General features: G+C 44.4%; 1 protein-coding gene and 1 pseudogene across 1 annotated transcript; both read left to right on the top strand.

The window, feature by feature from the left end:
• The first annotated feature begins 7619 nt into the window (after nucleotides 1-7619).
• LOC118923183 (lysine-specific demethylase 4D-like) lies at nucleotides 7620-9228 on the top strand. Its single transcript, XM_057491272.1, has 2 exons — nucleotides 7620-8744; nucleotides 8786-9228. The coding sequence occupies exons 1-2, from the start codon at nucleotides 7635-7637 to the stop codon at nucleotides 9191-9193; spliced, it is 1518 nt and encodes a 505-aa protein (XP_057347255.1). The 5' UTR covers nucleotides 7620-7634; the 3' UTR covers nucleotides 9194-9228.
• An 8483-nt stretch (nucleotides 9229-17711) lies between these two features.
• LOC118923180 (nicotinamide phosphoribosyltransferase-like) lies at nucleotides 17712-22236 on the top strand (annotated as a pseudogene).
• The last annotated feature ends 5179 nt before the right edge of the window (nucleotides 22237-27415 follow it).

The raw sequence follows: 27415 nt of genomic DNA, 5'->3' as shown, positions 1-27415 counted from the left end.
CAGAAAAAGTCACCTTTTTATCGTAACTTTTCCATGTAGCTTATCAAGAAGGGAATATTGAAGCTTGTGAGGCAGAAACATGAAAATATCATGGAGAGAAAAGCAAGCATAACTCGTGCAAGGAATTTATTACTTTAGATAAGTGCCCTTTAGATTAAAGGTGAAAGGAAAACTCTGGAGAATGCCCAACTCAGCAATTTGTATTAAGCACCAAATAAATGGCCCAAGCAAATAGTACTCATGGAATGTGGAAGACAGAATCCTCACCAAGGTCTAGGATTGGTGGGACCTATATCAGGAAGACAGTGGTTATAACTTAGAAAAGAGAAGTGAGGGAGAGAGAGCATCAAATCAGAGACAATGGCTAGGAGTATTTCCAGCCAAGGGTTTGTGGAAGGAGCTATTGAGAGATACATTTGGGAAAACAAAGAGAAAAAGATGGTGACACAATATTTACTTTGCTCCCTCCAAACTCCACTGAAGTGACAGTACTAGGATTTTTGTTTTAAGAAATAAGTCACAAAGAGAGCATATGGTACCGGAAATAAGATAGTAGTAAATTTTGAAAACAGATGAACAAATAGAAACTGATTTATCAAACCCAGAAAGTTGAATCTTAAATTGCTAGTGAGAAAAGCTAAGAAGAAACACAACTGTGTCCACAGACTCCAAAAGGCTTAGGACTTCATGGTACTAGCTACCTCTGGATGTGGAAGGAGGCTAAGGAAGATCTGTTGAAAGTCTAAGAAGCAGCTGGAGCCTCGGACTCCCTTGCATTCTTTAGTAGCAGGATAAACTGCTCCTCTTTCATCTTGATGGAAAACCAAGTTTCATTTCCTAGAGCAAGTGGAAGATCTGTTGAAAGTCTAAGAAGCAGCTGGAGCCTCAGACTCCCTTGCATTCTCTAGTAGCAGGATAAACTGCTCCTCTCCATCTTGATGGAAAACTAAGTTTCATTTCCTAGGGCAAGTGGAAAAGGTAGTCTCTGAACTGAGAATTTCCAGGAACCACAGGCAGTGTAGTTGTCATCGGGAAAACAAATTGATTTGGTGAGCTTCACAAGTTGGATATTGGAAATTTCAGGATCTTTTTCCATGTGGTGGGGAAGCAGGCCTGTCCCTTCCAGGAAGAAGATTGGAAGATCCTTCACTGTTGCATATGACCAGCTCTTAGAGATGCCAGTGTCAGCGTTTCACCCAGGACACAGCCCAGCCAGATCACCATTCAGGGAAGCATAATCACCAAACCTATTCAAACACCCAGTTTTGAATCAGCTTCTTTTTGTGCTATACTCATATATGAACCAACTACTAAGGATCATCAGACATTTGAGGAAAGCCTTACATCTGAAAGATAGAAAACAAAATGAAAAAAAATGTAAAAATAAATTTCAAAGAAACAGACCATACAGGGGGAAAAAAACACTTCAAAGCCATTGACATTTTAGTATTTTCAGAGAGACTGAAGAAGTGCACCTGTGAAACAAGAACAGGACACTAAGACTGGGGGGGGAAGGGTGGGGGAAGGTACATATACACAAAAAAAGCTAAGGGATCAGAAATGACCTGTTGGAAATTAAAATTTTGATAGGGGAAATGAAAAAGACACAATTGAAGGAGCTTGGGGAGGTAAAGATGAGGGTTTTTTTCAAAAGAGAGAGTGTAGTGATAAAGGGATAGAAAAGTGGGAGAAGAAAAGATACAAAAATTAAGGTCCAATCCATGAGGTCCAATATCCAAATAACAGGAGTTAATGTGCATAGGAAAAATGTAGAGGAAGTCATCAAAGAAGTAACTTAAAAAATATCTTAAAACCAAAGCACCTGAATTTTGAGATTGAAAAAATTAAAGAACACTGGGACAGCGAAAAGCTTCTATAAATGGAGAAAACACACAGCAAACAGGTCATATATAGAGGCCTGTGGGCCAGTTTCATCTTCCTTATTCCTCACACCATACACACAAGACAATAAAACAAATTAATAATAAACCAGTTAGAATGAAAGGTATAATTAAAATCAGAATTAAAGGTAAAATTAATGTATAAAAAGGAAAAAACCATGAGGTAATACTTATCTGCCTCTGGACAGGGAAGTAATTTACTGAATATAAAAGATATGAAAGACATTACAAAGGAGAAGATAAACAGCACCATAAGACATTGAAATGTATGTCAAAAACATTTTAAATGAAATAGAATTAAAGTTATAAACTAAATGCCAAACTTGGAAAAACTATGAGCATATATAACAAAGGGCTTATTTTAATATGTTAAATATTCATATGAGCAATATTTAAATGGTTAATTATGTAAAATAATATGTGAAATATGCATAAGTAATATGTAAAATGTTAGTATAAGTAGATGAGAAAAAAACACTAGATCCCTATTAGAGAAAAATGGGTGAAAGATAGGAACCAATATATACCATGAATCCAATGGCTGATAATCGTGAAAGAAAAAATAGCATCCTTCATGGTAATCAAAGAAAGGTAAATTAAAACTAGAGCTACAGTTTTTCACTTTACCAAATTAGCAAAGCCTTTTTTTTTCCCCCTAAGTGAAGTTACTCAGTGGTGAGAACATGAAATGACATATTCTTTCTGAAAAGTTTTGGCAATATGTGTTAGGATCTTAAAAATATTTAAATACTAAAATGCAGTAATTCCATTCCTAATAACTAGTCTAAGGAATTTCATTCAACCAATCTTTTACTGTATATACTGTTCTAGGTACTGAAATATAGGTTAAATATAAGTGATTGGTAATAGTCATGGAAGAGTAAAAACAAAATAATTGTCCAATAAGAGGGAGAAATTGAGCCATTTGCCTTAATAAAATAGAATTTATTCAGCCATCAAATATTATGGCTATAAATTATTTTCAATCAATGGGTAAGCAGATTTTCTAACTTGAGAAGAAAGTTTTTGTTGAACACAATTTAGATACTGTCAGCAGAAACAGTGGCCAACGCCCAAGGCATTTTGTCAAACAATCCCCATTTGAGATAATAGAATTGAAATATGTACGCAGCATGAAAGACGAAAAGGCTTTCCTGCTATCCTGAAACTGGTGTGCAATCTGGACACTGAAGTGAAAGGGACTTTTAAATTTATTCACTTCACTTCTCACCTTCTCTAGCTGAAAACACCCCCCACATACACACACTTCCCACACACATACACATACATACATCCACCCACACACACATACACACAAGGAAAGATCAGAGGAATTATTTTTAAAAGACACAGAGGAAAGACTTTGTAATTTCCAGAGATCCATTAAGTTTAAGAGACCAGGTATTATTTTTTAATCATTCTGTTAAGACAATACCTTCCTCATGGTAAGAACTATCAAGTTTCCTTAGATAAATAATTTCTGTGTTACTGTGGATACCATGGATAACAATATGTGTATCTGAAGTGAAAGTGTATTTATTTATTCTCAACCAGTACCTGTAGCCCAGCTTGAAAGAAGAAGGCAGTCTCATGGTTACAGCAAGCAGCTGGGATCATAGAGAAGTGACACTTTTGGCTGGAATACTGAAGGATTACTGTCTTTGTACCTGGCAAATTCAGAGCAGTTTTGAGTGCAGTTGTATTACTATATATAATATATACTTATATATGTTATATATACTAGTTATTATATACATTTTTATATTATAACATAAAAGATTATTACCTTTTGTTGCTCAATAGCTGAAGACTAATATATATATATATATATATATATATATACACACACACACACATATAATAGATATGATAGCCCTGCCTCATTCTTCCTAGAATCTTTAGAAATGCACAAAGGAAATAATTGAGTTTATAAAACAGATACAAAGTGCTCAACTCAAAGATTATTTCAATTGTATATTTGATATTTCAATAAGAAATGAGGTCTTGTGTAATATTCATAGTCAGCATTTATTATGTCTTAAGGGAAAGGCCTTTAGCATGGTATTTAAGCTTTTGATATTTAGCTTTCCTTCTAAATTGTTCATTCTTCCCATTTCTTTAGAGCAAGTTTTCAAATAGAATGGAAATTTTGATTATATGTTCTCAAAAAATACTTAAAGAATTTATAAAATATTATAAAAGAATTTTAAGTTTATAAAATTAGGGTGAGTAGGGAGCCTATGACATGATACTATCACAAGGCAATCCTGGCGCAAAGCAGCCAAGGTCTGGCTTGGGTGATGACAGCTAAGTAGGAGAGGAAAGCAAACTGGGTCCTTGGGGTCTTATACAGGGAAGGTAATGAGAGCACAGAAGCCTCCCTGTGCTGTGCAAGTGTTCTTGGGGTCTCACAGTAGACAATCATGGGATCCCCTGACAGCCACTGCCTATAGGCTGGCCAGGGAGATGTAATGGTTGATGACGGTGAGTAGGATAACTGTTTTACCATTTGTAGAAATAAAGACAAGTTAATTTCAGGGTCTTAGTGGACCTGCCTAAGATAAAGAAGGAAAGCAGAAGCTTAGGAGAAAGTCAGTATTAAGGAAAGCTATAACAATAAATAATACTTGTAAGGAGAGAAGTGCAGTACTAAAGAAAGCTATCAACATAAATAGGAAATTTAAAAGGAGAAAGAAAAAGAATTTAGGAGAGATGTTCCCTGCATCTGTGTGTGGCAAGGAAAGGAAGTGGAACTATGGAAGAAGAGGAAGAACCAGGAAGTTAAGGGCAGCATCAGGGAGGTCAGAGGCCTTTTAGGAGCAAGAAGGTGTCTGTGAATCAAGGATGTAGAGAGATCAAGTGTTACCCCTGGAGCGGCATTTGGGAGGAAACAGCTTGATGATTTGTAGCCATCAGTTTAGGCGGAGAAGTGGGGGCAGAACCAGAAGGTGAGAGAGGGGAGGAAATGCATTTCTGGACACAAACTATTTTCATGTATGTTTTCAATATGTTTGGTATTGAAATGAAGGTGAGAGGGAAGACGGTAGCTTAAATCAGGAAAGAGACTGATAACTGATGATTTAAGAGAGACAAAGATGATTGTGATTGTGATATTTAATTGACTGTGTCCTGGAATAAGGGGGAGGCATTGATTTAAGGAATTTAACAGAAGAGATAACCATGGAGAGAACAGAAAAAGTTCTAGAGATGGAGCACAAGCTGTTGAATTAAATATGCATTTTTCTACATTTCATTTTCTACTCCACTGATTGGGGGTAACAATAGTGCCAACTTCATAAACTAGCTGTGAGGTTTCAATGAGATATTATATAGAAAGTGCTTAATAAAGGGCCTGGCAAAGTGAGTGCTAAGTAAAGGTGACTCTTGCTGTTCACATTATACAAGGTATAAATTATAAGTGCTAAACAAGAACTATAAGAGGTGGAAGAAGAGATGGTGCTTTGTTGGGTCAGTAAGGGAAGATATGGGATCAAGTGGATGTACTTGAGAAAGGATGGAACTTAAGGACAAAGATGGAAGGGAAATATGGGAGAAATAATGGTGGAAGAGGAGGGCAGTTTAAAGTTGAATAGCATTAAGTAAAAGGGAAAAGTTTGAGGACATCAATAAGATAGTTAAAAAATCTCCTTGTGGAGTTGCTCATAGTTGCCAATAAGGTACAGGGGCTGTTACTATTTTACGCTGTGGCAGGCAAGCTGATCTTTTGAAGTCTTACTGGGAAGACTACAGGGCGAGGAAGATTAAATGCCTGGACCTCTAAAGGGAATGGGGTTCCCTCCTCCAGGAGCTCCCCCTCACCCCATTTCCTTGGCCTGACTTTCATCTCCCCATGGCTCTGTGCAGACCCCAGTACCAATGGTGTTAGCATACTGCTTTATTGGTTAGATGATATTCTATTTAGCAAGCTTTCATTTATGCTTTACTTTCTGTTGTCCTTTCCCAATTTTGCTATCAGATAAGTATAGCCTCATCTGAGTAGCTTTACAAACTTCTCTATAGCATGAAAGATTTGTATAATCAGTTGTTTTCTTAAAAATTTGCTAGGTTCACCTATAAATGTTGTGTCTCAGGGTTTTTTAGGAGTCATACTTTGATCCAGATTCTTATCTGGGACATTTGAGCTTTCTTGTTTTTTCTTGGATCCATTTTGTGTATGTTTCCTCTCTAGAAAATTGTCTTCTTATCTGTTGAAAATGTTGATGTCAGATGCTCATAAGATTCTCTTGAGATTTAGAAAAATTCTCTACCAAATTACTAGATCTGTGGACTGTTTAATTCCTAGCATTGTTTATTTTGACTTTCTATCCTTTCTTATCAGTTACGCTCATGGTTTGTTGCATTTCTTAGTCTCTTCAAATGACATTTTTGGCCATCATCCTTCTGTTTTGTATGTATTATTTTTCATTCATTTTATCTTTATTCTTTATTTCTTTACTCCTTCTTCCATTTCCTAGCTTCTTCAATCAAATGTTTAGTGCATTTATTTTCACTCTTCCTTTTCCTTTTAATACAATGAAACATGTCTCTTAAGTCTCCAGTGCTTCTCACTCTAAACTCTGTTTTCAAATAAACATATGGAAGTTTGTGAAAATCACAACAGCCAGATGAATTATCACAATTAGCTATTGATGGCTGTGTAACCAGCACCCAGATTCCAAACAAAATATCAACGTTACTCCAGAGACCCCCCTCGTGCTCCCACTCACAACCTCTCTTTCTCAAAGGTAACCACTGCTCTGACTTCTAACACAGATTACTTTACCTCCTTTTTTATATATACTTATATAAAAAGGTGAAACTTTATGTAAAATTGGAATAATGGATTTTATTATTCTTTTAAGTCTGAATAATTTTGCCCAGTATTATGTTTGCAAAATTGTCCCTATATAATTCACGTAATTTTCACTGCTCTATTGTATTCCACTGTAGGACTGTACCACAATGTATTTGTCCATTCTACTATTGATGGACATTTGGGTTGTCTCCAGTATTTGCTACTAGAAATAATATTGTAATAAGCATTATTGGAGGTGACTTTCCATGCACGGTGGTACAGACTACCTAGACATGTGGTAACAGTTGAATCACAGCACATGCATATGTCCAATTTTACACATGCATAAGTTCAATTTTAATGGATACTGTCCAAAATAGTTTCCCAAAGAATGATTTCCACTCTCTCTATGAGGATATGAGAATTGCCATTGTTCCACATCAACACCACATCCTATATTGTCAATCTTATAAAAATTTTAGCCTTTCTTTTGAGTGTGGGATAATATCCCATGGTGGGATCCCATGGTATATTACTTGTAGCTCCTGAATAACTTTCTCCAAACATTAATGTTCAAGCTTTTGTATTCTTTCTTCTAAGTTTTGTTTTAAACACTGGCCTGAAAACACTACATTGGAACACCATACACCCAGGGCCGGGTGAGTCAGGAGGCCTCAGAGAACAAACCCCAGCGCCAGCTGAGGAACGTCACAGAGTTGCACGTTCAGCCTCCTGTATCAGCTTCTGCCCAGAGGGCAGTCTCCTGGTGAATCAGCAAGCCCAAAAACATTACCATCTCATTTGCATCAAAGTCCACAGGTGGTTCCTGCTGACTCAAAGATACTCAAACCAGTTTTGGAAAAATAGCATTTTCCACCATCCTCAACTATCCAGACCATAGCTGAAGACTTGAGAGTTTGTTGTTCATTGTGGAAGCTATGAAGTCTAAGGCAAACTGTACCCAGAACCCAAGTTGTACAATCATGACTTTCTACCCCACCGAAGAAGAGTTTAATGACTTTGATAAATATATTGCCTATATGGAATCTCAAGGTGCACACCAAGCAGGTGTGGTCAAGATAATCCCCCCCAAGGAGTGGGAAGCCAGGAAGACCTACGATGGCATCAGTAACATCCTAGTCCCCACTCCCCTCCAGCAGGTGGTCTCGGGCAGGGCTGGTGTGTTCACTCAATACCACAAGAAGAAGAAGGTCATGATGGTCGGGGAGTATTGCCACCTGGCCAACAGTGCTAAATATCAGGCACCACCACACTCGGATTTTGACGATTTGGAGCGAAAATACTGGAAAACCCGGCTCTATGGTTCACCGATCTATGGCGCTGATGTCAACGGCTCCTTATTTGATGAAAACACTAAACAGTGGAACCTCAGACACCTGGGAACCATTCAGGACCTGCTGGAGCAGGAGAGTGGGGTGGTCATTGAAGGCATCAACACGCCCTACCTGTACTTCGGCATGTGGAAGACCATGTTCGCATGGCACACGGAGGACATGGACTTGTACAGCATCAACTACATGCACTTCGGGGAGCCCAAAACGTGGTATGCGGTGCCCCCGGAGCACGGCCAGCGCCTGGAACACCTGGCCGAGGAGCTCTTCCCGGCCAGCGCTTCCGGCTGTGGGGCCTTCCTGCGGCACAAGTTTGCCCTCATGTCGCCCACTGTCCTCAGGGACAACGGAATCCCCTTCAGTCGGGTCACGCAGGAGGCTGGCGAGTTCATACTGACATTTCCCTACGGCTACCACGCTGGCTTCAACCATGGCTTCACCTGCGCGGAGGCCATCAACTTCGCCACGCCGCGCTGGATCGATTATGGCAAAGCGGCCTCTCAGTGCAGCTGCGGGGAGGCCAGGGTCAGCTTTCCAATGGATGTCTTCGTGAGCACCCTGCAGCCCGAGCGCCATGAGCTCTGGAAGCGCGGGCAGGAACAGGTGGCCGTGAATGACGCGGCGCCCGCTGCGGCGGACAGCCAGGAGCCGGATGCCTGGGAGTTGTGGGTGATGAGAAGAGCCGCGCTGGGCCTCCGGGACTTGCGCCCTGCTGCGCGCCGCGCCCTGCCCGGCAGGTGGCCGCGGGGCGAGGGGGCCGCCGCCACGCCCCTAGGCTCCCCGCCTCTCCGCGCCGCTTGCGGGCCGCTGCTCCTCCCTCTGCGGCTCAGGACGAGGACACCGCTTGTAGGTCCCCGGAGCGCGGCTCAACCCTGCTGACAACCCCAGGTCCATCCGACCTGGGTCTCCACCCAACTGGCAGGCGTGGTCCTGGCCGTCGTCCTCGGGAGCAGGGGACTCAGGAGCTGACTGACCAGGCCCTGGCCAAGAAGCTCCTCTTGCTGAGCGCAGCATGCGCAGCTCAGGATCCTGATGCTCAGGCCCTGTCTTCCGACGGACCCTCACTGGACAACGCTGCACCGCCGAGCCCTGCGTCCCCGCATTCTGCTCAGGCTTCCGGGTGCTGCTGTGTCCCTGCACCCTAAGCCCAGGGGACATTTTGGTAGCCTGCTACTCTTATGCGCGGAGGCTCCCTAAGACTGGGCATATATACACCTCAGAGCCTTCGCAACATGCAGTGCTGCCACGGGGCCTGCTGAGTCCACAGTATTTACAACATGGAGCCTATTCTTCCTCCCAGACACCATTACGTGTATCGACACTGCTGATTTCTCTGCTGCCAATGAGGTTTCATCCACTGGATGCTTGTCTCTGCAAATGAGGCCCCACAGACACTGCCAAAGCCTGATCTGCACCTAAACCTCCATTCTCTCAGCCAGCTCTGGGTGCTGCTGCGATTTGGATGAATCCTGGACTTTGGTTCCCCTCTGATCTCTTCCCTTCCCTCTTTGCCCTCTCCTCCCCACTTTCTTAGAAGACTACGCCCTTTTGGCCAGTTAGGTCTGTAGAGGCTCAGAAACTAATTATGTTTCTGAGTCACTGGTGCATTTAAATTGCATCACCAGTATTTTTTCAAAAGTATATTAAAGGTAACCAAAATGTTAAAATCTGATTTTATTTCTAGTGTCATCCATTCAACCAATTGAAGAATGAAGGTTATTCTTTTCTGCACTCTTCTTAATAGTTACATGAAAACATTTCAAACAAAACATTTTTATGGGCTGGTTATATTGTGTGATGTTGGTGAATGATTTGGGGGGATGCTTGTTGGGTTCTGGCTGGCTGGCTGGGAGGGGGGATTTGGTTTGCCAGCCATATCTTAAGGATGACTTGGTGGAAAGCGTCATGGAGCAGGGGACCTTCCTGAGACCCAGTCGGCGAGTAGGAAGGTCCAGAGCTGACTCTGACTCAAAGGAAACAGCAAGTATAATAGGCCTAATGTGGAACTTGAAGTTTTTGTTTCCTTGGGTATTGAAAGGAAGCTCATTTGTGTCTGGGGCAGAGGAAGAGGAAGGGAGGCAGGGTCTGAGGTATATAGGCACCTGTGGTTCATGTGAAATATTTGAATTTTTTCAACTTGAAATGAGAAGGCATTGGAAATTGAGAACAGCACTTGACATGAAGTGATTTACACATTTAAACAACCATCTTACTTCTGTGGACAAGGTAGGGCAGAAGTAATAGAATATCTTAAGGAATACAAGTGAGACTTACTTAGACTTAAGGATAAGTATTGAAATGCACTGAAGTGGACAGCTTAGATTCAACTTTGGACATGAAAATTTCTCCTAGGAAATTATTTTTAGCATGTTCGAGGCTAGAAAACATAACCCTCCCATTAATGCAAGCTTGATTTGAGAGCTAATCCCAATTTTTTTATCAAGCATTTGTCATTTTAAATCTTGTGCTAAGAAAGAAAATAGAACCTCCCACTTTGCTCTGCCATTCACAGCCTAGATGGACTCACCTTGGCTTTTCGGAGGGTTCCAAAGAGTTGCTGTGAGGCAGAAAGGGGCCAAGTGTGAAACACTGATCTGGGGGTTGCAGGCCACCAATTTTATCTGACCGTTAGATGCGAAAACCTGGGATCCAGAAAGGCAAGAAGGAGAAAGTGATGGGTCAACTATTTGCATCAGGTTGGTTTAAATTAAGAAATATGAGTGTAGCTTCCCAGCAGACAAAGCGATCATCAGGCTGACAATGTTGTAACCTGCAGGAGAGGCAAGAGTGGCCACGCTTGCAGAAGGGCCAGGGGTGAGCTGCCACAGGCTGCCAGGGTCCCAGCACTGCTTCCCACACTCATCCTCCTGAGGACTGGATGCCCATACCTGAACATCTGCCTGCTCCACACCCCTGAAAGGCTGCGTAGCTTATTCCTGGGGCAAGGGTCCCTAGCCCAGGACCCACTTGGCAAATGAGGAGACTGAACCCAGCTCAGGGTTCTTCCTACACAACTGTCACTTCTACCAGACAGTACAACCTTTGCCCTGAAAGGCAGCTCCAGCAATTTCACTGGACTAAGCATTGCCTTCCAGATGAGCAAAGGCAGGAGCAGGCACACCCACTGTGCAAGATTCCCACAGGTCTATGCAGGCCTGGCCCAGCTCTAGACCTCACTTGCAGCACTCCTGCAGCTATCTGCAGACCCAGGTTCAGGGCATGGGGTCAGAGGCACTAGGGCAACAGACCCCCGGCCCAGCTCAATGCCTTTCCCTGGGCCCACACATCTTTCCTAGAGCCTCCAGCCTACCATACACTTGGTTCGTTCTTTCTGCAATGCTATTCAGCTGCAAGGGAGAGAAGATTGCATGGGCCCACAGCCAGGGATTGGTGATTCAGAGGTGCCCATTCCAGGAGACAGTCTCCAGCCTCATGCCATGTTAGACACCAAGGGCCAGACCCTGGCATCTGCCAGCAGCCCACCCTCAGAGAATGGAAAGCTCTTCCACCCTCACCTCTGCTGTGTAGGTTTTATGTGACACTTGTTCGTTATTTTTTCCTGCAGGACCATCTGCTCTGCAGACACTTGGGATGGGTTACAGGCCCATCTTCTGGGCAACCCTGTGAAAGCCACCTTACAGATTGGCAGAGTTGATGGGAAATAAAGATGTAGGTATATGCTATCCACAAGAGATTTTAGAGGTAAAGACTCAAGAAGGTTGAATGTTATATACCGAAAGATATTCCATGCAAATAGAAACCCAGAGTGACCTGGGGAGCTATACTAGACAAAATAACATTAAGTAAAAGCTTTTATAAAGGAGAAATCAAGAAATTATAATGTTCGTGATGGGGTTGATTGATCAAGAAAACAAAATAGTTACAAACACATTCCCCAAACATCAGCACTCCAAAATTTATGAGGCTAACTATGATGGCATTTAGAGAGAAACAGAAGGCTCGACAATAAAGTCTGGAGACTTATGTCTGGAGTTCTATCCTACTTTCATTAATGGATAGAATAGCTAGACAAAAATATAAGGAAATAGAGACAGGAGCACAGGATGTGTGAACAACACAATAAACCAATTGTATGGAATTGATATGTAGAGACACTCCACTTGACAATAGCCAAATGCACATTTTCCTCCAGGAAAGTGAAATTTCTTCAAGATAGATTACATGAAAGGCCACAAAACAAGTCTTAAAGTTTAAAACAATGGAACTCATTCAACAATGAAATAGAAAAAAGAAAAACTGTGCATAAATCATGGAGCTGAAGAACACTGGGGCTGCATAGAAGAATTCAATGGAGAGCTTCAACAACAAAGTTGACCAAGAAGTAAACTAGAAGATAGTGAATTGAAATTATCTGGTCATAGGAGCAAGAAGAAAAAGGAATGAAAGTGTGAGGAAAGCCTACAAGACTTAGGTGAGATCAATAAAAGAAACAATATATGCACTATGGGAAACATAGAAGACAGGAAAGAGAAAGGGATATAAAGTAAATTTAAAGCAATAGTAGCTAAGACTTTGTAAGATAAATTCTAACTGAAATGAGCAGGTGACAAGAGGCAACAAAAGGCCAGGCAGTTTATTTGAGCACAATCCCGGGTGAGGTTCACCAGTCTGCACAGACACAGGTCGGAGAAGTCGCACCCAACCAGACAGGCAGGGAGTTTTTATAAGCACAGGGAAGAGAGGGGAAAGCGGGCCACATCTGGGGGATGTGGGGAATTCTTATTGGTTCAGGGTTGGGTGATCAGTCAGAGGTCTCCTTCTGGATGGAGGGGGGTCTGCATTCAGGGTTTGTCAAAACATCACGGGACTGGAATCCAGGAAGAGCTGTCCATTCCCTCCTTATACGGCACAGAGCTATTTGGTGCTGTCTTTGTTCCGCTTGCACTGTCCTCACTTTCCTCCCTCTGGTACCTCCAACCTTACATTCCAGCCTTTTGGTCATCATGGGCAATGACTCAATCTGGCTACTTCCAGCTGACAAGGGGCGTTGTAGGGGGTTTTAAAGCTGGTTGACAGCCGGAGGAGGCTCAGTCGGGAGGGGCAAGTACTTGTGCAGCAACAGTTGATTGACCTTTATGCATGATATTTCCGCTATGCACTGTTGAAGGAACCCGAGAACACGTGGGCCAATAAGGAGTAGAAAACAGATTGCTGCAACAGGGCCCAGGAGAGGCATCAACCAGGGGATTGAAACCAGCTGTAGAGATTACTATCTGATATGCTGATTCAATGGAGTTCCTTTTTAGTTCTTGTAGTTTTTGAACATTTTGCTCCATGAGTCCTGACTCATTGATATAGTAACAACATTGTTCCTGGAGGAATAGACAGGTCTCTCCCTTCTCTGCAGTAAGGAGGTCTAAAGTCCGGTGGTTTTGGAGAGTTGCCAGGGTCAAGGAGGTGACTTGCCCCTGGAAGGATGCCAGAGAGGCTGCAGATGCCTGGACGGCTGCCTCAAGCCACCGTTCCAGTTTTTCTAGGGCCATAATACTATAACCCAGGGCCCCGGCGCTCACTCCCACGGCCATAATGGAGGAAGTGAGGGAGATCCCTGCCACTAAAGGCAGGAGGACTGCTCTCTTGTGACAGGAATCCAAGGCCCAGGAGTTGGCAAACTCAGCTCCCCTGTACAGAGTCAGCCTAGGGACCAGGGTGACAAGCAGGCAAGAAGCATTTGCAAAGTTGGTTTTGTATAAGGTCCCATTGCACCACAGGAAGGTGCCTGGCGGGGAGCAGAGAAGGGAAGGCTGCTTATAGTGATGTCTCAAGGTCACATTTGCTTCAGGTGTCTCAAATAATGGTACCTCCCCAATAAGTCTGGGCTTTGAGGGAGGGCCTGGAGGGCAAGATAGGATCTCTCTTGGCAGTGCCTGAACTGCTACCACAGGGGCAAGTGCAGAGGAAGCACTGAATCAAGGAAATATTGGGGAGGGTGTGCCAGAATAAATCCAGCCCTTTCTGTAGGAGACTTAACCAAGAAAAGGGAAGGGTCCTAGCATCTTGTTGTATGTGAGACTGTAGGTGGGTTTCCTGTGTTTTAATGGCCTGTTGTACTTCTTCAAGATGTTCGGGGGCGCTTACCTCCAGGTATTGGTGAATCATAATGGTCTGGCAGGGGTATGCTTGAAAATTATTTAAGTAGACACCCCCTATAATGCCCTCATTCCAACGATTATGTAAGGGGTCCTTCATGTTTAAATACCTCTTTGACCAGGGTGCCCAGCGTTGAAAAGTAGCATATGGCGGCTATTGCCTGGGTGGCCTTCTACCATCCAGTTCATGACACAGGAGGCCCAGGGGCACACAAAATTTTCCTTGACCCACTGTGTTTTGCACTTTCCTGTTTGTTGAAAGGTGAAGCAGAGGGCCATGTGGGTAGGTGTCTCCCCATTAGGGCACCAAACTTGGTTAAGAAGGAGGGCAATTACGGACTGACAATTGTTAACCTCATAGAAAGCTGTCCCTATCCTCTCCTCTACCTGTCCATTTTCTATGGTGTATCTTTGGGTGGCCTCAAATCGATACCTGATGGGAGGAGGTGAGGCCACTCCACTATGTAGGAGGAGGAGTAGGACGAGGAGCCCGTCAGAGTTGGATCCATAGAGGTCCAACTCATTCCACCTGCCAAACATCATCGGGGTGAGGGGATCTTTTTAGTTGGGAAATATGGTACCACACAGGGTGTCCCAATAGTTTGGCAGCAGTGGAGGTTGTGAGGATTACAGTGCATGGTCCTGTCCAGCAAGGCTGGAGCGATCAAGGCTGGAGTTCTCTTAAAAGTACCTCATCTCCTGGCTGAAGGATCGCTGCATTTTCTGGGTTGCTGGATGACGTAGGTTGGGATAGGAGCTGGTCTGCGTGTTCTCTGAGAAGATGTCTCAACAGTGAAAAGTAAGGAAGGTAGGAGGCCAAAGGAGGAGAGGTAGCGGGCAGGCCTGTGCTCAGTAAGAAGGACCTGCCATACATTAGCTCAAATGCGCTTAGCCCAACATGTTCCCGGGGGGCAGCACGCAGTCGAGCAAGAGCAATAGGGAGAAGATCGGGCCACGAGTGCTTTACCTCCAGAGACAGCTTAGTTGGTCTTATAAGAGACCATTAGCCCTTTTGACCTTACCCGACAATTGGGGTTGATAGGGTATATGGAGGTTCCAGGTGATACTGAGAGCCTCAGCTGTTAGCTGAGTGATCCGGGAGATGAAGGCAGGTCCGTTATTGGATTGGAGTGAAATGGGGAGCCCGAGACGTGGAACGATGTGTTCTACCAGCACCTGCGCCACCACTGATGCAGTTTCTCAGTAGGTGGGGAAGGCCTCAGTCCACCCTGAAAAGGTATCAACCAGAACTAGTAAACATCGGAGCTTTTTATGCCTAGGCATATGGGTGAAATCGACCTGCCAGTCCTGTCCGGGGATCATTCCTCTCATCTGGTGGAGGGCCATCCGGGCCTTTAGAGCACCTTGAGATGAGACGCGATGACAAGTAGTGCAGGTCTGGTGCACCTGATCTATTGCCTTGCAGAGACCATAAGGGGCAAATATGGGGGATAGAAACCAGTGTATAGCCTCTGGCCCGATGTGTAGAAACTGATGAATTTTGGATATGATATCTTGGCCTTGGGCTTGGGGGCAGGCAATTCGTCCCCTGAGATATATCCATCCCTGATCTCCCAACATCCCTCCTTGATATAGAAGCAGTCACTGTTCATCATCAGGGTATTGGGGCAATAGAGAGGGGGAAAGAAACAGCACAGAGGGTTGGCTAGACCCGGATGTCAGGCCGTGGCATCTGCCAACGCATTTACCCCTGGTTACTGGATCATTTCCAGTTTCATGCCCTTTACAATGCATGATGGCCACCTCCTTGGGGTCCTGTAGGGCCTGTAGCAGGTGGCTGATAGCCCTGACATTGATGATCGGGGTTCCCTTAGTGGTAAGGAAGCCCCTTTCCTTCCAAATCACAGCATGAGTGTGTGTAATTAGGAAGGCATATTTAGAGTCAGTATAAATTGTGGTCCTCTTCCCGGCTGTCAGCTGAAACGCCCGGGTAATAGCCACTAATTCGGCTTTCTGGAGGTGGTCCCAGATGGGAGTAGGTTTGCTTCTATCACCTGCGACAGAGTCACCACTGCATAGGCCACCCTTCGCACCCCATCACTTTCTTTCACTGAGTTTCTGTCCATGAAAAAAGTCAAGTCAGGGTTTTCGAGGGGCACGTCTTGTAGGCCCTCTCTAGGTTTTCTAAGAGCCTCTACAATCTCCACACAGGAATGAGTGGAGTGATCCGCCTGATCACTGACGGGAAGCAAGGAGGCTAGGTTAAGGGGTGGCGAAACTTGTAGGGTTACCTGTGGATGTTCAATGAACAGAAGATGGAATTCTTGTACTCTTGAAGGACTCAAGGAGGCCAGGGATTTATGACCCAAAAGATCCTGTAACCGGTGTGGGGAATACAGAGTGATGGGCTGTTGGAGAGTTAATTTCAGAGCTTCTTGGGCCAGACTTCCCGCAGCTGCCAGGGCTGGGAGGCAAGGCTGCCACCCTCTGGCAGTGGTATCTGTTTGGAGAGAAAGGCAATGGGACGGTTCCCTGGCCCTACTGGCTGTACCAGCACCCCGGTTGCCACCCCTGCCCTCTCTGCTGTATATACGGTAAAGGGCTTAGTTAGGTCGGGGAGCATCAATGGAGGGGATGAGAGTAACGCATCTCGCAACTGATTGAAAGCAGAAGCTTCTTCAGTGGGTGAAGTTAGCAGGTAGGAGTCTCTGTGCCACAGTAGGAGTCTCTGTGGCAGCCGCACAAAGCGGTCTGGCCAGAAGGGCAATGTTAGACACCCAGTGTCTGAAAAACCCTACCAATCCTAGAAAGGACAGTACCTCGGCTCCTGAAGTAGGTGGCAAGAGAGCTTTAATTGCAGCCACTCAGTCCGCCGTTAGGGCTCTAGTGGTGGGAGTTAGAGCTAGCCCGAGGTATGTAACCTGAGATAGAGACAGCTGTGCTTTGGCAGGGGATACCCTGTATCCCATGTCTGCCAGGAAATTAAGAAGAGACGTGGTGTCTAGAACCAAGGTCTCCTTTGAGGGGCTGCAAAGTAAAAAATCATCCACGTATTGGAGGAGAGTACTCTCGCCCGTTGAATGTCGTGAGAGGTCCTCTGCCAGGGCCTGTCCAAAATGATGGGGGCTATCTCTACAACCAGAACTGTCCAGGTTAACTGTCTAGACTGACGGGTGTCAGGGTCTTCCCACGTGAAGGCAAATAGCGGCTGCGAGTCTGAGTGGAGAGGTATAGTGAAAAAGGCATCTTTAAGGTCCAGTACAGTAAAATGAGAGGTACCGGAAGGGACCTGAGACAGAACAGTCTATGGGTTAGGCACCACTGGGTGTAAGGGAATAACGGCCTCGTTAATTATTTGGAGGTCTTGAATGAGGCGATACGCTCCAGAAAGCTTTTTTACTGGCAAGATGGGAGTATTACATGGAGAGTTAGTAGGTACTAAAAGCCCTGAGAGAGCAGACAATGAACAATAGGCTGTAGTCCCTTTCGGTGAGCCTGTGAAATAGGAAATTGAGGCCGAGAAGGGAAGAGGGATAGGTCCTTAAGGTGTATTAAAACTGGGGTGTGGTGGTTTGCCACTACAGGGGTGGAGATGTCCCACACTACCGGATTGACAGCAGTCCAAGGAGTTGGGAGACTCAGGTCCCCGTCGTCCAACCCCCCTTCGCCGACCAAAGCAATGAGGGAACTTCTGGCATCCTGTAAGCATTCAAAAGGTGGGAGGGAAATAGAGGCTCCTAACTTATAGAGCAAATCCCGTCCTAACAGAGGGGTAGGACAGGAAGGCATGACCAGAAAGGAATGGGTAAACGGGATGCCTTGGAAGGTGCAGGCCACTGGGCCCATCTCTAAAGGTCTGGAGAGGGTTCCCATGACCCCAACTACGGAGACTCTAGCAGGATATAAAGGCCCTTTAAAGGAGGGGAGAACAGAGTAGGTATCCCCCATGTCCACCAAGAAGGAGATGGGCCTACCCACTACCCACAGCTTGGCCCTGGGCTTGGTGAGGGTGATCAGGCTGTCGAGTCCAGGCATCTTAAATCTTTGAGGATGCCCAGCAGGCCTGAAGGGTAGTTTTTCGAGGGCATCTGCCCCTGGCAGGGCTCTGCTGCCAGAGGAGGACTACCCCCTAGTGGACAGTCTACTTTCCAATGACCTCACTTACCGCAGCTGGGGCACGGTTTAGTCAGTCTGCATGGTTGGTTGGGGCACTTCTGTGCCCAGTGCCCTTCTTCGCCACACCAAAAGCAAGGGCCCAGAGGTTCGAGTTGATCTTCAGGGACACCCCAACGATCCCCACTAGCCAGCCGCAAAGCAGCTGTTATGCCGTGAGTGTGTTCTGCCATTCAGGCAGCTGACCTCCTCTCGCTCTTATCCTCTCAGGCATGAAAAACTTTAAATGCCATATTTACCAGGTCTCCTAGAGGGGTCTGGGGACCACCTTCAGCCTTTTTAAGCTTGCGACTGATGTTGGGAGCTGACTGAGTTATAAAATGCATGGCCAGGAGAGAGGAACCTAACGCTCAGGCCAGGTCAATCTTAGTAAAAGCCCCTAGGGTTTCTCTAGGCACTTGAGGAATTATGACAGGTTTTCATCAGGCCTCTGGGTAATCTCTCTAAGCTTATCGTAATTGGTGGTCTTTTGAGTGGTTGAGTTCATACCCGCCAACAAGTAGTGAACCATGCGATCCCGGCATGCCTCACCCTCAGGAGAATTATAATCCCACAGGGGTTCTTGTAGAGGAACAGCCTCTCTTCCCATACGTTCCTGTTCATCTGTGGCATGGGCCTCATTGGCATAGTGCTGTGCTGCCACCGTGACACAGTCATATTCCTCTGGGGTTAGAGTGGATTGGAGGACTACATGTACGTCATGCCAGGTGAGCTTGTAAGCTCGAGTAAGATATTTAAACTGTTTAGTGAACATTACGGGGTTGGAGGAGAAGGACCCCGATTGCTGTTCCACTTGGGACAAGTCTGCCAGGGAAAAGGGAACATGAACCTGCATTACCCCTTCAGCCCCTGCTACCTCTCTCAAAGGAGCCATCACATGAGCTTAAGACCGCTGTGACTTAGAGTGGGTTACAGGAGGCTAGACCATTTGGGCGCTAGCCGCGGTGAGTAAGACGGAGGCAGGTTTGAAGGAGGGAACGGTGGAGGCGACACTGGCAGTGGGGAATACAACCTGGGAATCTATGTGGAACTTGAAGGCTGGGGACCAGGATATGGGGGAGTTTTGTCTGTTTTTTCCGAAGTGGAGTCGGCACCTGTGGCGCAAGATGGCGGCATGACTGGAAGAGAAGGGGAACAAGATGGCAGAGAGGTGGGAAGAGAAGGGGAACAAGATGAACATTGAGGAAGGGAGCTGGCCCCCACGGTGGGCCTGGAGGAGCGGGAGGTGGGGTAGCTGAGATCCTCTGCCGAGTCCATCAGAGAAGGGCCTCCCAGTAATAGGAGCAGTAGAGATGGGCGATCCTTGGTGGAGGCCTGGGCCAACAAAACTTGGGAAGGGGTACACTTAACACACAGATCTAGGCAGGCGCGCAAAGTCCAAAAAGCCTGCACATATGGGATTTCACCCCATTTTCCACTCTGGTGGCAATAATTAGTCAAGTCGGTGAGGAGGACAAAATCGAAAGTTCCCTCAGGGGGCCAGCGAGATTGATTGTCCAAGGGATACTGAGGCCCGGCCTGAGAGCAAAGAAAGACTAGCTTCCATTTGCGAACTTCCCGGGACAAATATAGAGTAGCCAAATTAGAAATGAGACACCACAGTGGGGTCTGAACCTCTGCTTTTGAGGGCTGGTTCCCCATGTCTGTGCCACTCCCTCCTAACTAATCCCGCTGAGAGGAGCGCCCAGAGTCCCAAGTGCGGCAAGTCAGGGGAGATGTCCTAGGAGCCTGGGTGAAAGACATCTCCCACACCGCAGGGCCAGGGGCGGGCTGGATGCCCACAGAGGATGGGCCGGATGCCCCAACCTGGACATAGCTACGATTTCAAACGGACCAGGTGAAAAGGAGTTAGGAAGGGAAACAGACCAGGGGAAAATGAGGGACTCAACGAAGAGCAGGCTGAGGTCCCAGGTCGGGGAAGGAGGGGACAGGGCCACCGATGGCCTGTTGGGGCCCTGCGCTCATGCTCCTTTCCGGGTTTCAGCACCAAATGCCAGATAAATTTTAACTTAAATGAGCAGGCAACAAGAGGCAACAAAAGGCCAGGCAGTTTATTTGAGTACAATCCCAGGTGAGATTCACCAGTTTGCACAGACACAGGCCAGAGAAGTTGTGCCCAACCAGACAAGCAGGAGCTTTTATAAGCACAGGGAAGGGAGGGGTAAGTGGGCTGGGCCAGGGGTATGTGGGGAATTTTTATTGGCTCAGGGTTGGGTGATGGACAGCCAGAGGTATCCTCCTTCTGGATGGAGGGAGTCTGCATCTGGGGTTTGTCGGCACTTCATGGGACTGGAATCCAGGAAGAGCTGTCTGTTCCTTCCTCATATGGCACAGAGCTATTTGGTACTGTCTTTGCTCCATTTGCACTGTCCTCGCTTTCCTGCCTCTGGTGCCTCCAGCCTTACAGCCTTCCCAAACATGGAGAATTCAGAAATGGACATCCAGATACATGAGGCCCAATCGACCCAGATAAGTTGAAGCCATAAAGGGCCACACAGACACACATTAAACTTCATTTTAAAGAGTCAAAGACAGTAAATGCTGTGAGCCACTGCCACTGTCACCCGCGGCAGAGCTGCAGGGCCTGCCCTCTGGCACCTCCCGCTCACTTCCTCCCTCCTCTCCTGCTCTCACTCCTCTGGAGCCAGGACTCCAGTAAGGAGTGTGGTGATGCCCCTTTCTGTCCTTGGCTTCCGCTCTGGGCAGCCCACAATGCTCTGCTCCCCCATCTCCAGGCTGAAGTGAATGCTGAGGCAAAGGCCCAGTTCAACATCCTCCTGGCTACCAACTACTACAGTGGTGCTCCCTATAAATAATACCCATCCAGCACAAGCAACATTTATTCCTACTGTGAATGCCGTGAAAAGAAGACAGAAAACTCCACAGTGAGGAAGGTGTAATTCAATGAAACAGTGTTTTATGGACTGCGGTACATTCTTAGTAAGTACTTTAAAGGCAACGTAGTGACCAAAGAGAAATTCTAGGATGCCAAGCAGGTGTGGAGAGCATTTCCAAGACAATTAATGTCTTAAATGAAGAGGGATGCAACTACATTCTTGAGAAATGTGATGAGTATATTACAATAGAAATAAAAGCTGTTCCCAAAGGCTGTGTTATTCCCCAAGGAAATGCTCTTTGTAGTGGAAAACACAGATCCAGAGTGTTACTGGCCTCCAAACTGGACTGAGATTCTTCTTATATCTCAGTCCTGGTATCCAGTCAAAGGGGCCACACATTCCAGAAAGCAGAAGAAAATTTTGGCCAAATATTTGTTAGACACATCTGGTAACCTAGATGGTCTAGAATACAAGTTACATGGTTTTGGCTACAGAGGACTTTCTTCTCAAAAGGCTGTGGTCAGAGAAGAGCCTGCTCACTTGGTTAACCTCAAATGCATAAACACAGTGGCAGGAAATGCTGTGATTAAAAAGTACTTTGCGACTGTGGATTAAAGATGGCGGCATGAGAAGAGAGACAGAGGCTTCCTCCTAAAACTGGATACAATTAGAAAATTTAATTGGCACAACTAATCCTGAGAGAGCAACAGGAAAGAGGATGGCATCAGACTGCACACACCTGGAGAAAAGAGCAGACCTCAGTGAACCAGGTAACGTACCAGAGCTGTGGCTCAGCGGGACCTGAGCCCCTCCCCCACCCCAGCTCACCGGCGGGAGAAAGACAAACGGAGCAGGGAGGGAGTGGAAGGCTTGGGACTGCTGAATACCTAGCTCCAGAGATCTGCTCTGGGAGCACAAACCTACATTTCATGATTCTTTCATGAGACTCGCATGACTACTGGGTTGGAAAGTTAATACAGGCAGAGTTCCTGGGGAGACTGGGATTCTGGCCGCTTGTGGAAAGCAGGGATCCATATCTGGCTGCTCTGGGACAAAAACTTATATCTGTGTGACCGGCCCACTGGCTCAGGCAGTGGAGACAGGCATAGCAGCCAGAAGGTGGAGAACAGCTCCTTTTCCCCTGCAGGCACCAGGACCGCTCTCCTGCGACTGCAGACATTGCTTCAGGGGCTGAGCAGCTCCAGAATAGACCTTCTGGACACTAGATGGCGTCACATACAAACACGAAATGCCAAAGGAACCTTGTCCAGAGTAAAATTGTTAATACAACTCCCGAGAAAGATTTAAATGAGATGGACCTCGTGACGCTTCCTGAAAGGGAGTTCAAAATAAAAATCATCAACATCCTAATGGAGGTACGGAAAGACATCCAAGAACTCAGGAATGAATTCAGGTCAGAGATCCAATCATTAAAGAACACGATGGAGGGTATTAAAAGCAGGTTGGATATGGTGGAGGAGACAATAAATGAAATAGAAACTAGAGAAGAGGAATACAAAGAAGCTGAGGCACAGAGAGAAAAAAGGATCTCTAAAAATGAAAGAATATTGAGAGAACTGTGTGACCATTCCAAGTGGAACAATATTTGCATTATAGGGATACCAGAAGAAGAAGAAGAGAGAGAAATGGATAGAAAGTGTCTCTGAGGAGGTAGTTGCTGAAAACTTCCCCAATCTGGAAAAGGACATAGTCTGTCAGACCATGGAGATCCACAGATCCCCCAACATAAGGGACCCAAGGAAGACAACAGCAAGACACATAGAAATTAAAATGAGAAAGATCAAGGATAAGGACAGGCTGTTAAAAGCAGCCAGAGGCAGAAATAAGATCACATACAAAGGAAAGCCCATCAGGCTAAAATCAGACTTCTCAGCAGAAACCATAAAGGCCAGAAGCGAGTGGCATGCAGTATTAAATGCCATGAAGCAGAAGGGCCTGGAACCAAGACTACTTTATCCAGCAAGATTATCATTTAAATTTAAAGGAGGGATAAAACAATTTCCAGATAAGCAAAAGCTGAGAGAGTTTATCTCCCACAAAACATCTCTGCAGTCTATTTCGGAGGGACTGCTATAGATGGAAGTGTTCCTAGGGTTGGACAGCTGTCACCAGAGGTAGTAAAATCATGGTAGGGAGGGTGGAGCAGCTGATTGTGAGGCAAATGCAAAATTAAATTGACTATCCCCAAAGTCAATCAAGGGATAGACAAAAAGTACAGAATTTGATACCTAATATATAAAGAATGAAGGAGGAGAAATAGAAAAGAACCTTTAGATTGTGCTTGTAACAGCATACTAAGTGAGTTAAGTTAGACTCTTAGATAGTAAGGAAAGTAATCTGGAATGTTTGGCAACCACGAATCTAAAGCCTGAAATGGCAATGAGTACATACCTATCGATAATCACCCTAAATGTAAATGGACTGAATGCACCAATCAAAAGACATAGAGTCACTGAATGGATAAAAAAACAAGACCCATCTATATGCTGCTTACAAGAGACTCACCTCAAACCCAATGACATGCACAGACTAAAAGTCAAGGGATGGAAAAAGATATTTCAAGCAATCAATACGGAGAAAAAAGCAGGTGTGGCAGTACTAGTATCAGACAAAATAGACTTCAAAACAAAGAAAATAACAAGAGATAAAGAAGGACATTACATAATGATAAAGGGCTCAGTCCAACAAGAGGATATAACCATTACAAATATATATGCACCCAACACAGGAGCACCAGCGTATGTGAAACAAATACTAACAGAACTAAAGGAGGAAATAGACGGCAATGCATTCACTCTAGGAGACTTCAACACACCATTCATTCCAAAGGACAGATCCACCAGACAGAAAATAAGTAAGGACACAGAGGCACTGAACAACACACTAGAACAGATGGACCTAATAGACATCTATAGAACTCTACACCCAAAAGCAACAGGATACACATTCTTCTCAAGTGCACATGGAACATTCTCCAGAATAGACCACATACTAGGCCACAAAAAGAGCCTCAGTAAATTCAAAAAGATTGAAATTCTACCAACCAACTTTTCAGACTGCAAAGGTATAAAACTATAAATAAATTGTACCAAGACAGCAAAAAGGCTCACAAACACATGGAGGCTTAACAACACGCTTCTAAATAGTCAATGGATCAATGACCAAATTAAAATGGAGATCCAGCAATATATGGAAATAAATGACAACAACAACACAAAGCCCCAACTTCTGTGGGACACAGTGAAAGTAGTCTTAAGAGGAAAGTATATAGCAATCCAGGCATATTTAAAGAAGGAAGAACAAACCCAAATGAATAGTCTAATATCACAATTATCAAAATTGGAAAAAGAAAAACAAGTGAGGCCTAAAGTCAGCAGAAGGAGAGACATAATAAAGATCAGAGAAGAAATAAACAAAATTGAGAAGAATAAAACAATAGAAAAAATCAATGAAACCAAGAGCTGGTTCTTTGAGAAAATAAACAAAATAGATAAGCCTCTAGCCAGACTTATTAAGAGAAAAAGAGAATCAACACACATCAACAGAATCAGAAATGGGAAAGGAAAAATCATGACGGACCCAACAGAAATACAAAGAATTATTAGAGACTACTATGAAAACCTATATGCTAAGAAGCTGGAAAACCTAGAAGAAATGGACAGCTTCCTAGAAAAATACAACCTTCCAAGACTGACCCAGAAAGAAACAGAAAATCTGAACAAACCAATTACCAGCAAAGAAATTGAAGCAATAATAAAAAAAACTACCGAAGAACAAAACCCCTGGGCCAGAAGGATTTACCTAGGAATTTTATCAGACATACAGAGAAGATAAATATATACCCATTCTCCTTAAAGTTTTCCAAAAAATAGAAGAGGAGAGAATACTCCCAAACTCATTCTATGAAGCCAACATCACCCTAGTACCAAAACCAGGCAAAGACCCTACCAAAAAAGAAAATTACAGACCAATATCCCTGATGAACGTAGATGCAAAAATACTCAATAAAATATTAGTAAACCGAATTCAAAAACATATCAAAAGGATCATATACCACGACCAAGTGGGATTCATCCCAGGGATGCAAGGATGGTACAACATTTGAAAATCCATCAACATCATCAACCACATCAACAAAAAAAAGGACAAAAACCACATGATCATCTCCATAGATGCTGAAAAAGCATTCGACAAAATTCAACATCCATTCATGATAAAAACTCTCAGCAAAATGGGTATAGAGGGCAGGTACCTCAACATAATAAAGGCCACATATAATAAACACACAGCTAACATCATACTGAACAGCGAGAAGCTGAAAGCTTTTCCTCTGAGATCAGGAAGTAGATAGGGATGCCTACTCTCCCCACTGTTATTTAACATAGTACTGGGGGTCCTAGTCACATCAATTAGACAAAACAAAGAAATACAAGGAATCCAGATTGGTAAAGAAGAAGTTAAACTGTCACTATTTGCAGATGACATGATATTGTACATAAAAACCCTGAAGACTCCACTCCAAAATGACTAGAACTGATGTCAGAACACAGTAAAGTTGCAGGATACAAAATTAACACACAGAAATCTCTGGCTTTCCTATACACTAACAATGAGCCAATAGAAAGAGAAATCAGGAAAACAATTCCATTCACCATTGCATCAAAAAGAATAAAATACCTAGGAATAAACCTAACCAAAGAAGTGAAAGACCTATGCCCTGAAAACTACAAGACACTCTTAAGAGAAGCTAAAGAGGACACTAACAAATGGAAACTCATCCCATGCTCTTGGCTAGGAAGATTTAATATTGTTAAAATGGCCATCCTGCCCAAAGCAATATACAGATTTAATGCAATCCCTATCAAATTACCAACAACATTCTTCAACGAACTGGAACAAATAGTTCAAATATTTATATGGAAACACCAAAGACCCTGAATAGCCAAAGCAAAATGAACAAGTGGGACTACATCAAGCTGAAAAGCTTCTGTACAGCAAAGGACACCATCAATAGAACAAAAAGGTACCCTACAGTATGGGAGAATATATTCGTAAATGACAGATCTGATAAAGGCTTGACACCCAAAATATATAAAGAGCTCACCCACCTCAACAAACAAAAACCAAATAATCCTATTAAAAAATGGGCTGAGGAGCTGAACAGACAGTTCTCCAAAGAAGAAATTCAGATGGCCAGGAGACACATGAAAAGATGCTCCACATCGCTAGTTATCAGAGAAATGCAAATTAAAACCACAATGAGATATCACCTCACACCAGTAAGGATGGCTACCATCCAAAAGACAAACAACAACAAATGTTGGTGAGGTTGTGGAGGAAGGGGAACCCTCCTACACTGCTGGTGGGAATGTAAATTAGTTCAACCATTGTGGAAAGCAATATGGAGGTTCCTCATAATGCTCAAAATAGACTTACCATTTGACCCAGGAATTCCACTTCTAGGAATTTACCCTAAGGATGCAGCACTCCAGTTTGAAAAAGACAGATGCACCCCTATGTTTGTTGCTGCACTATTTACAATAGCCAAGAAATGGAAGCAACCTAAGTGTCCATCAGTAGATGAATTAATACAGAAGAGGTGGTACATATACACAATGAAATATTATTCAGTCATAAGAAGAAAACAAGTCCTACCATTTGCAACAACATGTATGGAGCTAGAGGGTATTATGCTCAGTGAAATAAGCCAAGCAGAGAAAGACAAATACCAAATGATTTCACTCATCTGTGGAGTATAAGAACAAAAGAAAAACTGAAGGAACAAAACAGCAGCAGAATCACAGAACCCAAGAATGGACTAACAGTTACAAAGGGAAAGAGACTGGGGAGAATGGGAGGGTAGGAAGGGATAAGGGCGGGGAAGAAGAAATGGGGTATTATGATTAGCATGTATAATGTGGGGGGTGGGGTAAAGGGGAGGGCTTTGCAACACAGAGAAGTCAGGTAGTGATTCTACAACATCTTACTATGCTGATGGACAGTGACTGTAATGGGGTTTGTAGGGGGGACTTGGGGTAGGGGAGAGCCTAGTAAACATAATGTTCTTCATGTAATTGTAGATTAATGATAACAAAATAAAATAAAATAAAAATACTTTGGAATGGAAGATCCTTTCTCAGGTTATTCTGTTCTAGCAACAGAACACAGTACCATAGCAGCTTGGGGGAAAGACCAGGAAAAAGATATTTTGAATATTAGTAACACACTTTCATCAGTGCCTGTATCTGTGCTCAGATACAGCTGA

This window comes from Manis pentadactyla, chromosome 14, assembly GCF_030020395.1.
Source record: "Manis pentadactyla isolate mManPen7 chromosome 14, mManPen7.hap1, whole genome shotgun sequence".
NCBI classification, from domain to species: domain Eukaryota; kingdom Metazoa; phylum Chordata; class Mammalia; order Pholidota; family Manidae; genus Manis; species Manis pentadactyla.
This window is presented reverse-complemented; position numbering and strand designations above follow the sequence as displayed.

Coding starts and splice junctions, on each gene's coding strand:
- LOC118923183 (XM_057491272.1), top strand. CDS start 7,635: ATGAAGTCTAAGGCAAACTGTACCCAGAACCCAAGTTGTACAATCATG. Junction 8,745..8,785: donor GAAGAGCCGCGCTGGGCCTC/CGGGACTTGCGC, acceptor CCTGCCCGGCAG/GTGGCCGCGGGGCGAGGGGG.